The sequence below is a fragment of the Rana temporaria genome, chromosome 2 (genome assembly GCF_905171775.1).
Source record: "Rana temporaria chromosome 2, aRanTem1.1, whole genome shotgun sequence".
In the NCBI taxonomy this organism is placed as follows: domain Eukaryota; kingdom Metazoa; phylum Chordata; class Amphibia; order Anura; family Ranidae; genus Rana; species Rana temporaria.
This window is the reverse complement of record NC_053490.1, coordinates 429221966-429236870: the sequence shown is the minus strand read 5'-3', so window position 1 is coordinate 429236870 and position 14905 is coordinate 429221966. Positions and strand designations below refer to the sequence as shown.

At 43.4% G+C, this 14905-nt stretch overlaps 1 protein-coding gene across 1 annotated transcript in view; it reads left to right on the top strand.

Moving 5' to 3' along the window:
- HSF5 (heat shock transcription factor 5) overlaps positions 1–14905 on the top strand; it is a 63299-nt gene that overhangs the window by 12312 nt on the left and 36082 nt on the right. The window contains exon 2 of the mRNA XM_040339432.1: positions 1799–2176. Within this exon, the coding sequence (XP_040195366.1) occupies positions 1799–2176 (378 nt within the window). The remainder of the gene's footprint in view (positions 1–1798; positions 2177–14905) is intronic.

Here is a 14905-nt window from a genome sequence, read left to right as displayed (position 1 = left end):
GAATATAAGCCGAGGCACCTAATTTTACCACAGAAAACTGGGAAAACGTATTGACTCGAGTATAAGCCTAGGGTGAGAAATGCAGCAGCTACTGTAAGCGGAAAAGAGGGTCAACAATGCCCATTTGCACACCTCACTGTGCCCATTTTCACGCCTCACTGTGCCCAACCTCACTGTGCCCATTTGCACGCCTCACTGTGCCCAACCTCACTGTGCCCATTACAACCTCACTGTGCCCATTGCAACCTCACTGTGCCCATTACCTCACTGTGCCCATTACAACCCTACTGTGCCCATTACAACCTCACTGTGCCCATTGCAGCGTACCTGAAATTTATGACAGGCTGTGCTGCGGGCGTCCATTTTTTAAAACTCGCACCTTCCCCCTGGACCGGTCCCGTTCCGTGATAGGCGTTTGACACTGTGTTCAGTGTTCTGCCTATCACGGACGTTCTTTCATCCTCGGACTCAGTTTCCCAGCAGACACTGTGTTTAGTGTTCCGCCAATCACAGACATTCTTTCATCCTCGGACAAGAGAAGGTCCGTGATAGGCGGGACACTGAACACAGTGTCTGCTGGGAAACTGAGTCCGAGGATGAAAGAACATCCGTGATAGGCGGAACACTGAACACAGTGGCCCGAATTCAGAGAGATCTGCCTATCTTTAGGCGGGCGTAGCGTATCTCAGATACACTACGCCGCCGTAACTTAGAGCGGCAGGTCCCGTATTCAGAAACAACTTGCGCTGTAAGTTACGGCGGCGTAGTGTATCTGACACGGCGTAAGCCCGCCTTATTCAAAATAGGCTGGTAGGGGGCGTGTTGTATGCTAAATAGTCGTGACCCCACGTAATTGATGTTACTAACGAACGGCGCATGCGCCGTCCGTGAAAGTATCCCAGTGCACATGCTCCAAATTACACCGCAAATAGTCATTGCTTTAGACGTGAACGTAACTTACGCACAGCCCTATTTGCGTACGACTTACGTAAACGACGCAAAATTTGACGCTGGCCCGACGTCCATACTTAAACATTGGCTATGCCTCATATAGCAGGGGTAACTTTACGCCGGAAAAAGCCTTACGTAAACGACGTAAATTAATGCGCCGGGTGGACGTACGTTTCTGAATCGGCGTATCTCGCTAATTTGCATATTTGACGCGGAAATCAACGGAAGCGCTACCTAGCTGCCAGCGTTAATATGCATAAGATACGACAGCGTAGGAGACTTACGCCGCTCGTATCTAGGCAACTGTGAGGCGTATCTGATTCTATGAATCAGGCGCCGAGTTGCGACGGCCTGCATTCGGAGTTACGACGGCGTATCTGGTTACGCCGTTGTAACTTCCGAGTCCGAGAATGAAAGAACATCCATGATAGTTGGAACACTGAACACAGTGTCAAACGCCTATCACGGAACGGGACGGGACCAAGAGGAAACCGCAAGTTTTAAAAAATGGACACCCGCAGCCCCTTAGGTACACTGACTCGAGAATAAGCCGAGAGGGGTATTTTCAGCCCTAAAAAAAGGCTTATACTCGAGTATATACTGTATTTCACTTGTCACAGGGTGATATTGTTACACTGATAATTTGAATTATTATCATCTTTATAGCAATACTTGAAATTGTACCGCGTATGAAGTTGTCTTTATTTTATTTTTAGGTTTATCTTTGCACTTTATTGGAGTAATTTAGCGCCACTTATTCTTTCACTATTGAGTTTGGATAGAGGTAAATACAATCACATATTTTCATTACCTGTCTTATCTCATTTCTGCTATTTCTGATCTATAGGTCTAATGCCACCGCAACAGAATAAGCATTTTACTAGGCACGAAAATATTTCTCTGTACCCCCGCGCTGGTCCGGTGTCCCAAAGCCATTCTGTGTCTTCTATAAAAGAGTTTGTTGACATGCCAGTGTCTACTAAGATGTTGCCAAGTTCATTGGGACCTCATCAAGGGTACTTCAGTGTTCCATCACCATTCCCAGAAAGGCCAGTCCATTTTCCTCTCGTCCAGCAAGTTCCAACCCAAGTTGCATATACACTGCAATCCACTGCCACTTCTCTTCATGTCCAACAAGGTCACTCTGTCATGATGGAGTCTGTGCAGAATTATGGAAGTTCACTCCCCATGCAGTATCAGTATCCTAGTGCCTATTATCCAGCAGGTGAGTCTTCAGTCTTTGTTCTGCTGGAAGCGTCAAATAGATTTTATATATAGATAAGCAAGAACGTGTTTCTTTCAGAACTGGTGAAATTAAAGTGGATGTAAACCCCAATTTTTTTTTTTTTTTTTGCTGTCACAATGTAGAGTATTAGATTTCCTATCATCTGTGCCCAGTCTTGCCACAACAAGTTAATCCAGCTCTGAGCAATCCTCTTTTCTTTTTCAGTGAGTGACAGGTTATTTACATATCTCATGCATTAGCCTGAGACAGGCATTCTTTTTTAATTCCCACCCCCACTCCTTTTCTGAAGATATGTGGTTACTTTTCTGGATTTTGATTGGATGTTCCGGGTTCTGATTCCCACGGGACTGGGCGTTCCTATTCAGAGTTTAGATGATTGAAGTCTGGTGAAAAACTTCCCCTGGCGCATAAGGCGCGTCACCAGTTTTCCGTAAATAGCCGACCTGCGAGTCGGCTCTATATGGCTCCTGCGCGGTTAGCTCTACACGGCGGGCGCAGGCGCCGTATAGAGCCGACTCGCAGGTCGGCTATTTACGGAAAACTGGTGACGCGCCTTATGCGCCTTGGGAAGTTTTTCACCAGACGTCAATCATCTAACCTCTGAATAGGAATGCCCAGTCCCGCGGGAATCAGAACCCGGGAGCCGGGGGGAAAATTACAATAAAACGGTATATACGGCGAAAAAATTTAAATACCAGCATACTGTACATGTCGGAAGTATGCTGGATGTAATGTTATATAATTGTTTTAGGGTGAACCTCCACTTTAATGATCATAGCAGAATTGTGTGTAAGAAATACCCAGGAGAAAATGCATGTTGACAAGAAGAGTGTAGAGGTGGGCGGGGAGTCTACTGACATCACGACTCCACCCACCAAGCTCCAGAAAACAGATCCACCCACAGAATCTGCAGTTTTTCAGTTCTTATAACAGACATAGGGGAGACATTTGACAGGTAAGGATACATGCAGGAGGCATCTATATCCTCATAGATCAGCACTATGGTAGTAGTTTAGAAAGGATGGGAGTGGCTTTACATCCACTTTAACCACTTCCCGACCCGTGTATTGTAAATGTACGTCCTCTTTTTAAACATGCTGCCACAACTGAGATATCCATGTTTTCAGCGGGCGGCCGTTTAAACGATAACGGCGGTCTCCGCGGCGCATTTGCCGCGAGATCGCCGTTATCGGTGGCGGGAGAGGGCCCCCCCCCCCCTCCCGCCGCTTTTCCGCACCCTCCGCCGCTTACCGGAGCCGTCGGTACAATTTTTTTTGTCATTTTTTAAATGACAAATTTTCCTTTTTTTTTTTTTTTTCTTGCATTTAAGCCTAAATATGAGATCTGAGGTCTTTTTGACCCCAGATCTCATATTTAAGAGGACCTGTCATGCTTTTTTCTATTACAAGGGATGTTTACATTCCTTGTAATAGGAATAAAAGTGATCTTTTTTTTTTTTTATATTTTAGTGTAAAAAATAATAAAATCAATAAAATTAAATAAGAAAACAAAAAAAAAATTTTTTTTAAAGCGCCCCGTCCCCACGAGCTCGCGCGCAGAAGCGAACGCATATGCGAGTAGCGCCCGCATATGAAAACGGTGTTCAAATCACACAAGTGAGGTATCGCCGCGATCGTTAGAGCGAGAGCAATAATTATAGCCCTAGAGCTACTCTGTAGCTCAAAAAATGCAACTTATAGAATTTTTTAAACGTCGCCTATCTAGATTTTTAAGGGTAAATGTTTGACGCCATGCCACGAGCGGGCGCAATTTTAAAGCGTGACATATTGGGTATCATTTTACTCGGCGTAACATTATCTTTCACAATATATAAAAAAATTGGGCCAAATTTATTGTTGTCTTATTTTTTAATTCAAAAAAGTGAATTTTTTCCAAAGAAAGTGCGCTTGTAAGACCGCTGCGCAAATACGGTGTGACAAAAAGTACTGCGATGACCGCCATTTTATTCTCTAGGGTGTTAGAAAAAAATATATATAATGTTTGGGGGTTTTAAGTAATTTTCTAGCAGAAAAAAATGTTTTAGTCTTGCAAACACCAAATCTGAAAAACACCTAAGGTCTTTAAGTGGTTAAGGATATTGCAAAGAGTTTTATATACAGAAGTGTCAATAGGAATAAGAAATAATGTCTAAAATATTGTAATGAAGGAGGAATTATAAGATTTCTATCTGCAGGAGAGGAACAATGGAAGGCATGACAGTGGTAGTATGTGCAGGAGAAAAGTGCAGAGCGTATGAGAATGTTCAATATATAGGAAAGGAGTGGCAGAAGTTAGTATGTGCCTTATGGAAGGCAATATGTGCTAAAGAGGAGTACTGGAAGCCTTGTGCAGGAGAGGTGCGAAGGGCATGATATTAGCCAGTATATGCAGAAAGGAGTGTTGAGGGTAAAGCTCCATACACACTATTCGATTTTCTGCAGATTTTTGTCTTCAGATTTACCAAAACAGTACGGGGTCAAAGCTTAAAGGCTCATACACACAATCGGACATTTTTCGACAAAAACAGTGTTTTATCGGACAATCCAACCGTCTGTATGTTCCGTCGGACAATTGTTGGTTTTTCAATGGAGTGGACAAGCGATCTCCTGGGACCTGTCACGTGTCCCAGAAGATCGCCTAGAGGGAACGCTTTACCAACTAATATCCGAATGGAAATTGATCACCTGGCCTTCAGAAAAAAACTAAAGACCCATCTATTCTGAGGGTTAAACTGAAGGAAAATGGATGCCAAGCACCTTGAGGCGATTCAGTTCGCATTTGTAGCGCTATATAAGTAATTCATTCACTCAGGGAGGGGCCACCTAGGTGGAGAGGAGGAGTCGCCTAGGTGGCCGGAAGGAGGAAGTGGGACAGGAAGTCCCACTCCAAACAAAGCCCCCCCCCCAAAAAACCGTAAGGGGGCGAGGAGTGCTTAAAGGGGTTGTAAAGGTTTGTTTTTCTAAATAGGTTCCTTTAAGCTAGTGCATTGTTGGTTCACTAACCTTTTCCTTTGATTTCCCTTCTAAATGTTTTTTTTCTTTGTCTGAATTTCTCACTTCCTGTTTCTCCTCAGTAAGCTTGCCCCATCATCCATGGGGGTTAGTCAGCCAGAACAGCTTACTGAGGAGAAACAGGAAGTGGGAAATTCAGACAAAGAAAAAAAACATTTAAGGCTGGATTCAGAAAGATCAGCGGATCTTTCTGCTGGCGTAACGTATCTCAGATACGTTACGCCGCCGTAAATTTGGGCGCAAGTTCCGTATTCAGAAAGAACTTGCGCCCTAAGTTACGGCGGCGTAACGTGTGTGGGCCGGCATAAGCCCGCCTAATTCAAATGGGGATGTTGTGGGCGTGTTTTATTCAAATATAACATGACCCCACGTATTTTACGTTTTTTGTGAAGGCGCATGCGCCGTTCGTGAAAAAGTCCCAGTGCGCATGCACGAAATTACGCCGCAAGTCGTCATTGCTTTAGACGCGAACATAACTTACGTACAGCCCTATTCGCGAACGACGTAAACATTTCAAAACTCGGCGCGGGAACGACGTCCATACTTAACATTAGCTACGCCTCATATAGCAGGGGTAACTTTACGCCGGAAAAAGCCTAACGTAAACGACGTAAAAAAATGCGCCGGCCGGACGTACGTTTCTGAATCGGCGTAAATACCTAATTAGCATATTCCTCGCGTAACAATACGGAAGCGCCGCCTAGCGGCCAGCTTAAATATGCAGCCTAAGATACGACGGTGTAAGACACTTACGCCAGTCGGATCTTAGGGAAATCTATGCGTAACTGATTTTATGAATCAGGCGCATAGATACGACGCCGCAACTCAGAAATACGACGGCGTATCCGGAGATACGCCGTCGTATCTCGTTTCTGAATCCAGCCCATAGAAGGGAAATTGAAGGAAAAGTTAAGTGAACCAACAATGCACTAGCTTAAAGGAACCTATTTAGAAAATAAAAACCTTTACCCCTTTAAAGTGGAAGTTTTACTTTTGGGTGGAACTCCGCTTTAAGTCACATGGCTAAGTTTACAGTTTGACATTTAAAAGTATGAAACAAGTGGGCACAGATTGCTTTTACAATATCGCGCTAAAGTACAGATTATGATTTATTTGATATTTCATTTGAGTGTCACACATTTGTATCCAAAAAAACTCCTTTACTGACAAGTATATTGATATCCCTTTGTACTCTGGAGGAAGTGAGGTTTCAGCACAGTAGCTTGAAGTGACAATTGAAGGGTAATTTGATTACTTTCTTGTTTGGCCTTGAAGCTCTACTGCTGAATTATGTGGAATGTTTGCAACTAAGCTACAATGTAATTGAACTTTTCTCATGTTCTATCACTTAAAGGGTTTGTAAAGGAATTTTTTTTTTTTTAATCTTAATAGCTTCCTTTACCTTAATGCAGTGCTATTTTCATGTCCTCATTGTTCGTTTTTGCTCTCAAGTTGCTGTAATTCTTCTCTGATCTCCACACTTCCTGGTTGTCTGTTTCCTGATAACCACAGTGCTGGGAGCTTTCTCTCTGTGGTCACTAATCAAGGAGGTGTGATTACTGTGGGCCAGATCCACGTAGGGCGGCGTATTTTTAGGCAGGCGTAGCGTATCGTAGTTACGCTACGCCGCCACTACTTTTGAGAGGCAAGTGCTGTATTCACAAAACACTTGCCTCTAAAGTTACGGCGGCGTATCGTAAATCTCCCAGCGTAAGGGCGCGGAATTCAAATGATGAACAGGGGGGCGTGTTTTATGTAAAACAAGCTTGACCCCACGTATATGACGCTTTTTTTTCGTACAGCGCATGCGCGTGCATGCTCAGTATCACGTCCGATTTTAAAATTAAATTACGCCCGCTCAATGCCTAGACGACGTGAACATAATTTACTCAAAGCCCTATTCGCAACGGAAAATTCTACACTGGCCCGACGTCCATACTTAACAGTGTGTACGCCTCATACAGCAGGGGTAACGTTACGCCGAAAAAAGCCTTATGTAAACGACGTAAAAAAAAGCGCCGGGCGGACGTACGTTTGTGGATTGGCGTATCTAACTAATTTGCATACTCGACGCGGAAATCGACGGAAGCGCCACCTAGCGGCCAGCGTAAATATGCACCTTAGATCCGACGGCGTACTAAAACGTACGTCAGTCGGATCTAGCCCAGCTTTAGGCGTATCTTGTTTTGTGGATACAAAACAAAGATACGCCAGAGCAACCTAGAAGTTACGCGGCATATCAATAGATACGCCAGCGTAAACGCTTCGTAGATCCGGGCCTGTGTGTCTAAAACCCCTCAGCACCAATCAGTTTCGTTTTCCAAACCATCACTGCCCTGTATTGGCTCTGTGGCTCTGTACAGCAGAGAGGCAGGAGACAACATGCAAAAACGAAACTAGAAACTACATTATATGATTGATTTTTTATCTATTTTTAATCGTTTTTAAAAGGAATCAGTTAACTATTATGTCTCTATACCCTGTAAACAGTCATTTCAGCTAAAACATTGTTATCATTTACAACTCCTTTAACCACTTGGGATCCGCCTGCCGTCAATTGACGGCTACAGTGCGGATCCCAAAAGCCAAACCGCCGTCAATTGACGTCCGCCCCTTAGGGCGGTCCCCGCGCGCGCTCCAGAGCGCGCTGCGGGGAAAATCTGTGTTGGCCGTGTCCCTCGGACACAGCCAATTACAGATCGCCGCGAACGGCCAATCAGAGTGGCCGTTCGCGAGGCGATCTGTGCGGCCAATGAGAGAGGATCTCATATGTAAACATATGAGATCATCTCTCATTGCCGTTTTACACAGAGACAGCGGTGCTGTCTCTGGAGAGGAGACCGATCTGTGTCTCTTGTACATAGAGACATAGATCGGTCACCCCCCCAGTCACCCCCCCTCCACCTACAGTTAGAACACTAAGCAGGGATACATTTAACCCCTTCCTCACCCCCTAGTGTTAACCCCTTCAATGCCAGTCACATTTATACTGTAATTAGTGCATATTTATAGCACTGATCGCAGTATAAATGTGAATGGCGCCAAAAATGTGTCCGATGTGTCCGCCATAACGTCGCAGTCCATTAAAAATCGCAGATCGCCGCCATTTCTAGTAAAAAAAATAATTAAAAAAAAATAATTCTGTCCCCTATTTTGTAAGCGCTATAACTTTTGCGCAAACCAGTCGCTTATTGCGATTTTTTTTTTTTTGTTTACCAAAAATATGTAGAAGAATACGTATCGGCCTAAACTGAGAAAAAAAAATGTTATTTTTTTTTTAAATTGGGATATTTATTATAGCAAGAAGTAAAAAATATTGTATTTTTTTCAAAATTGTCTCACTTTTTTGTTTATAGCGCAAAAAATAAAAACCGCACAGGCGATTAAATACCACCAAAAGAAAGCTCTACTTGTGGGGAAAAAAGGACGTCAATTTTGTTTGGGAGCCACGTCGCACGACCGCGCAATTGTTAGTTAAAGCGATGCAGTGCCGAAAGCTGAAATTTCACCTGGGCAGGAGGGGGGTATATGTGCCCAGTAAGCAAGTGGTTAATGCTGAATTCCAAAGCACCCATAAAAGACAGAAATTACTGCAGATCTGCATTCATTAATATAACAGTAATGTATATTTTCAATTCATTTTATTTTTAAACAATGTATATTTATATATATATTTAATCTTTCCATCTATTAAATATTCTGCCCGTGTTTTAAGTTTGGATAGTAAAACATATTTTTTTCTGCCAGTAAATACCTTATACAGCCCACTTTCTATTCCCTGTATGAAAAAAAGCCTAGGCTTATGACATCATGCACAGCTCTCTCTCTCACTCTTGTGAGAGTTTGCAAGGAAGGGAGGGAAGATGAGTCATACGAGGACCAATGAGAGCGGCAGAGCTTGAGGTGTGCCTCTGTGTGTCTGTGAAAATCCAGGAAGAGAACAGACAGCAGCTTCAGCTGCCCACAGTTAAAATGGATGCAGCCAGACTTAGTGGAGGGAGATTTCTGCAGCATATTTGGCAAGTACAGTATCATAGTATATATAAAATAATATGCAAAGTGGTTGGAGGGAAGCTTCAGAATGGCAAAGATATTTTTATTACAAATTATGTGAGCAGACCAAAGTTCTTCTTTAACTTTTCTCATTATCTGTCACTTAAAGGGGTTGTAAAGGGAAAAAAATGTTCTCCGTAAATAGCTTCCTTTACCTTAGTGCAGTCCTCCTTCACTTACTTCATCCTTCCATTTTGCTTTTAAATGTCCTTATTTCTTCTGAGAAATCCTCACTTCCTGTTCTTCTGTCTGTAACTCCACACAGTAATGCAAGGCTTTCTCCCTGGTGTGGAGAAAGCCTCTTGAGGGGGCGAGGAGGAGTGTCAGGACGCCCACTAACACACAGCTCCTTTCTCTATCTGCAAAGTAGAGAGTGTCCTGACTTGCCCACACCAGGGAGAAAGCCTCGCATTACTGTGTGGAGTTACAGACAGAAGAACAGGAAGTGAGGGTTTCTCAGAAGAAATAAGGACATAAAATGGAAGGATGAAGTAAGTGAAGGAGGACTACACTGAGGTGAAGGAAGCTATTTAGGGAAAAAAAAATTCTGCAGTCAAAAACAGCAAAGGGAGGGCAACAGGTTAATATGAGTAAAAAACAATTGCAATTTATTCCAAATACACTTACTGTATTTATCGGCCTATTGCGCGCACCGGCGTATAGCGCGCACCCCTAATCTGGACGTGAAATTCCTGTTTTGTTTTATTATTACTTACAGTTTTGGTGTCTTGCCCGGCGTCCATCGGTGGTCTTGTCCGGCGTCCGTCTGCGGCCTTCGTGGTGTCCTCCGCACTTCTCCCGCGCTGGTCTCTGAGCCAATCTCCGCCTCCCGCGCTGTGTTTGAACGCCGCCGACATATACAGAGCGCAGTACACTCGGGCACGCTCGGCTCCTCTCGGCTTCTCTCGCATAACCGCGAGGGGAGATGAGCATGGCCGAGTGTACCCAAGTGTACTGCGCTTGGTATATGTCGGCGGCTGCGTTCAAACACAGCGCGGGAAGAGAGTATCAGTGTATATCGTGCACCCATGATTTTGCCCTGATTTTAAGGGCAAAAAAATGTGCGGTATACACCGATAAATACGGTACATCAAGGTGTTTTACAAACAGCATACAGCAGGGTTTGACAAATTTGCTTGGAATCTAGGAGCCAGCTAAAAAAGTTAGGAGCCAGAAAAGGCACCCCGTCCCGACGAGCTTGCGCGCACAAGCGAACACATACGTGAGCAGCGCCCGCATATGTAAACGGTGTTCAAACTGCACATGTGAGGTATCGCCGCGATTGGTAGAGCAAGAGCAATAATTTTAGCCCTAGACCTCCTCTGTACCTCAAAACATGCAACCTGTAGATTTTTTTAAACGACGCCTATGGAGATTTTAAAGGGTAAAAGTTTGTCGGCATTCCACGAGCGGACGCGATTTTGAAGCGTGACATGTTGGGTATCAATTTACTCGGCGTAACATTATCTTTCATAATATTAAAAAAAATGGGGATAACTTTACTGTTGTCTTATTTTTAAAAAAGTGTAATTTTTTCACAACAAAGTGCGCTTTAAAGATCGCTACGCAAATACGGCGTGACAGAAAGTATTGCAACAATCGCCATTTTATTCTCTAGGGTGTTAGGATAGAAAATATATATAATGTTTGGGGGTTCTAATTAGAGGGAAGAAGATGGCAGTGAAAAATTACATTAGAATTGCTGTTTAACTTGTAATGCTTAACTTGTAATACCAACGGCCACCACCAGATGGCGCCAACTCACATCTGGTGGTAATAACTTGTAATACCAACGGCTCACCACCAGATGGCGCCAGCTCACAAAAAAACCCCCTTTTTTTTTTTTGCCCACCTTCCAAGCCAAGTCGCCAGGACATTATTTCTAGTCGCCATGGCGACCTGGATTGGTCGAGCCCTGGCATACAGGACTATTGTGGAATACCATGAGGACAAGCAGTTGTCAAGATGGAATCAAGAACCGTTGTATATACAAGCTCGGACCCGCCGCACATAGCCTGATGATGGAGGCGGGGCCTTGGAAACGCATTGCAGCTCACCCCGCCCCCAAGCTTGTATGTCGGATTTTGCTTCTCTTTCAGTAAAAAGAGCAGAGAGATGAGCTTTTCAGTCTGCTGCTTTTCCTGTCACTGTCCAGTCACAGACTGGGAGGAGGGAGGAAGTGTAACTTAACCACTTCAGCTCCGGAAGGTTTTGCCCACTTCCTGACCAGTTAATTTTTTGTGATACGGCACTGCGTTGCCTTAACTTAATTGCGCGGTCATGCGACGCTGTACCCAAGTACAATTTATGTCCGTTTTTTCCCCACAAATAGAGCTTTATTTTGGTAGTATTTGATCACCGCTGCGGTTTTTATTTTTGTTGTGCTATAAATAAATATATACTGACAATTGTGAATTTAAAAAAATATATATATATTTTTTACTTTCTGCTATAAAGTATTCCCTAAAAATTTAAGAAAAAAAATAGAATTTCTTCATCAATAAAAAAAAAAAATCCCAATAAGTGTATATTGATTGGTTGGTGCAAAAGTTATAGTGTTCTAAACCGATGGGATATATTTAGGGACTTTTTTTATTGTTTTTACTAGTAATTTTGGTGATCAGCAATTTTTTGCGAGACTACAACATTGCGGCAGACAAATTGAACACCAAGTGACACTTTTTGGGGACTTGTGACACCAACACAGTGATTAGTGCTAAAGAAATTCACTGATCACTGTATAAATGACACTGGCAGGGAAGGGGTTAAAACCAGGGGCAATCAAGGGGTTACGTGTGTGCCTGGGAGGTGCTTTCCAACTGTGTGGGGGAGGGACAGACTGGAGGAAAAGAGAGATCGTGTTTCAGCTGAAACACAAAGATCTCTCCTTTGCTCCCTGACAAATCAGCGGTTTGCTTTGTTTACATAGGCACACCGCTAATCCGTCTCTCCACACAATGATCGGCGGGGCGCAGCGACCATTACGATCGCTGGACCCACTGATTGCCTCCCGCTGTGTCCAATCACAGAGGGAGCCGCGCTTTGGCCCTCTACAACACGTGCATGAAATCACGTATAGGTACATGATTTCGCGCAGCCGCGCCTCCCTGCCACAGTACGGTGGGCAGTCCAGAAGTGGTTAAAATGACATTAACTACTTGCCGACACAGTCGGCTCCCCTGCGCGAGAGCCCGTAGCTCTACGTCGGCTCGCGACCCCCGTCGTCCCTGACTCCCGTGCGCATCCTGTGCGCGATCGCCGCCGGGCACCCGTGATTGCTCGTTACAATGTATGAACAGCGATCAGTCATTTCCCCTACTCAGTCCCACCCCCCTTCAGTTAGAACACACCCAGGGAACATAATTAACCCCTTCCTCGCCCCCTAGTGTTAACCCCTACCCTGCCAGTGGCATTTTTATAGTAATCCAATGCATTTTTATAGCACTGATCGCTATAAAAATGCCAATGTTCCCAAAAATGTGTCCGAAGTGTCCGCCATAATGTCGCAGTACCAAAAAAAAAAATCGCTGATCGCCACGCTTAATTACTAGTAAAAAAAATTTATAAAAATGCCATAAAATTACCCCCTATTTTGTAAACGCTATAACTTTTGCGCAAACCAATCAATAAACGTTTATTGCGATTTTTTTTTACAAAAAATATGTAGAATACGTATCGGCTTAAACTGAGGAAAAAAATATTTGTTTTATATATTTTTGGGGGATATTTATTACAGCAAAAAGTAAAACATATTAATTTTTTTCAAAATTGTCGCTTATTTTTGTTTATAGCGCAAAAACTAAAAACCGCAGAGGTGATCAAATACCACCAAAAGAAAGCTCTATTTGTGGGGAAAAAAGGACACCAATTTTGTTTGGGAGACACGTCGCACGACCGCGCAATTGTCAGTTAAAGCAACGCAGTGCCGAATCGCTAAAAGAGCTCTGGTCTTTGATCAGCGATATGGTCCGGGGGTTAAGTGGTTAAACAATATTCTTATTCTCCAAAAATAATCTATACACATCCACTACGTAACGGCCCTGTAATTTTTTCCATTAAATCATTTCCTACTGTGGCTTTCTGCCTGCTTGTAACATTCTCCATGAGCTCCCAAGGATCTCCTTTTTCCTCTCACTTTTATATACACTATATTACCAAAAGTATTGGGACGCCTGCCTTTACATGCACATGAAATAATTATACTCGGCGCTGCTCCAAGAATGTGCAAATACATTTTATATATATAAATATATATATATATAAATATATAAATATATATATATATATATATATATATATATATATATATATATATAAATATATATATATATATATATATATATAAATATATATATATATATATATATATATATAAATATATATATATATGATAAAAATTGAAAATAAAGTGCTGAGCAAACACTTTAGTGTAATTAAACGTGTACACTTCTGCTTGTGAGGCTGTAGGTGCCACTCCGTGCTCCCCTCCTGGGTCCCCACTCACCAACAGTAAGCTTTATAATGCAAGGTCTTTGTCCTACATCAATGGCTAGGATATCTCTTTTCAACAACAGACTTTGAATGATTCCAAGGTCTTTGATCCACAGCTATGGCTAGATCTTCATTGCAGTAGTATGGGTATGTAATGTGCCAATGAAGAGAGAAATGCACATAGCATAATACTGCTAAAAATGTATTGTTAAACGCACAAAAGTAATGCACTTACATCAAACAGGTAAAAATCTACGCCTTGGCGTGCTTCCAGCCGTCACAATCCCTTGTGTGTGAGGTCCCTGCTTTACATGCACATGAACATCTTCTGGGGTCCCTCAGCGGCGCTCCTGGCTCCTCCCCGCATCGAGTGTCCATGTTGGAGACGCGATCTCCTTGGCGGACACCCGTGCGGGTGCGCTCCCAAGTCCCGCATCTGTGTCCATTCACACAGAATGCAGGACTCAGCCCCGCCCCCCGGTGCCGCGTCATTGGATTTGATTGACAGCAGCGGGAGCCAATGGCTGTGCTGCTATAAATCTATCCAATCAGAACACGAGACACCAGCTACAGCTGGTACATTATGCTCGTTCCCAGCCAAAGAATGTCAATGTTCAGGTAAGTAAAACGGGGGGAGCTGCAGCACTACAGAAGGTTTTTCACCTTAATGCAAAGAATACATTAAAGTGAAAGTAAACCCTCCTATCGTTTCCAGCCAAGGAAGCTGCCATCTTGGCCTCGGTTTAATCTGGAACTTCCACGATGTTTCACATGTGATCAGTTATGACACCAGCCATTGGATGGTTTGATAGTTTGGTTGAGAGCACAACCAATGGGAGTGTTATATTTCCGGCACATGCCGGAAAGGTAACTGTTTTATGGATGGGTTTACTTCCGCTTTAAGGTGAAAAACCATGAGGGTTTACATCCCCTTTAAGAGTTCCCTTCACTGGAACTAAGGGGCCAAACCCAAGCCCTGAAAAACAACCCCACACCATAATCTCCCCTCCACCAAATGATTTACTGTAGACCAATGCACAAAACAAGATCCATAAAGACATGGATGAGTGAGTTTGGAAGTTGACTGGCCTGCACAGAGTCCCAACCTCAATCTGATAGAACATCTTTGGGATGTATAAAGCCCCATACACAC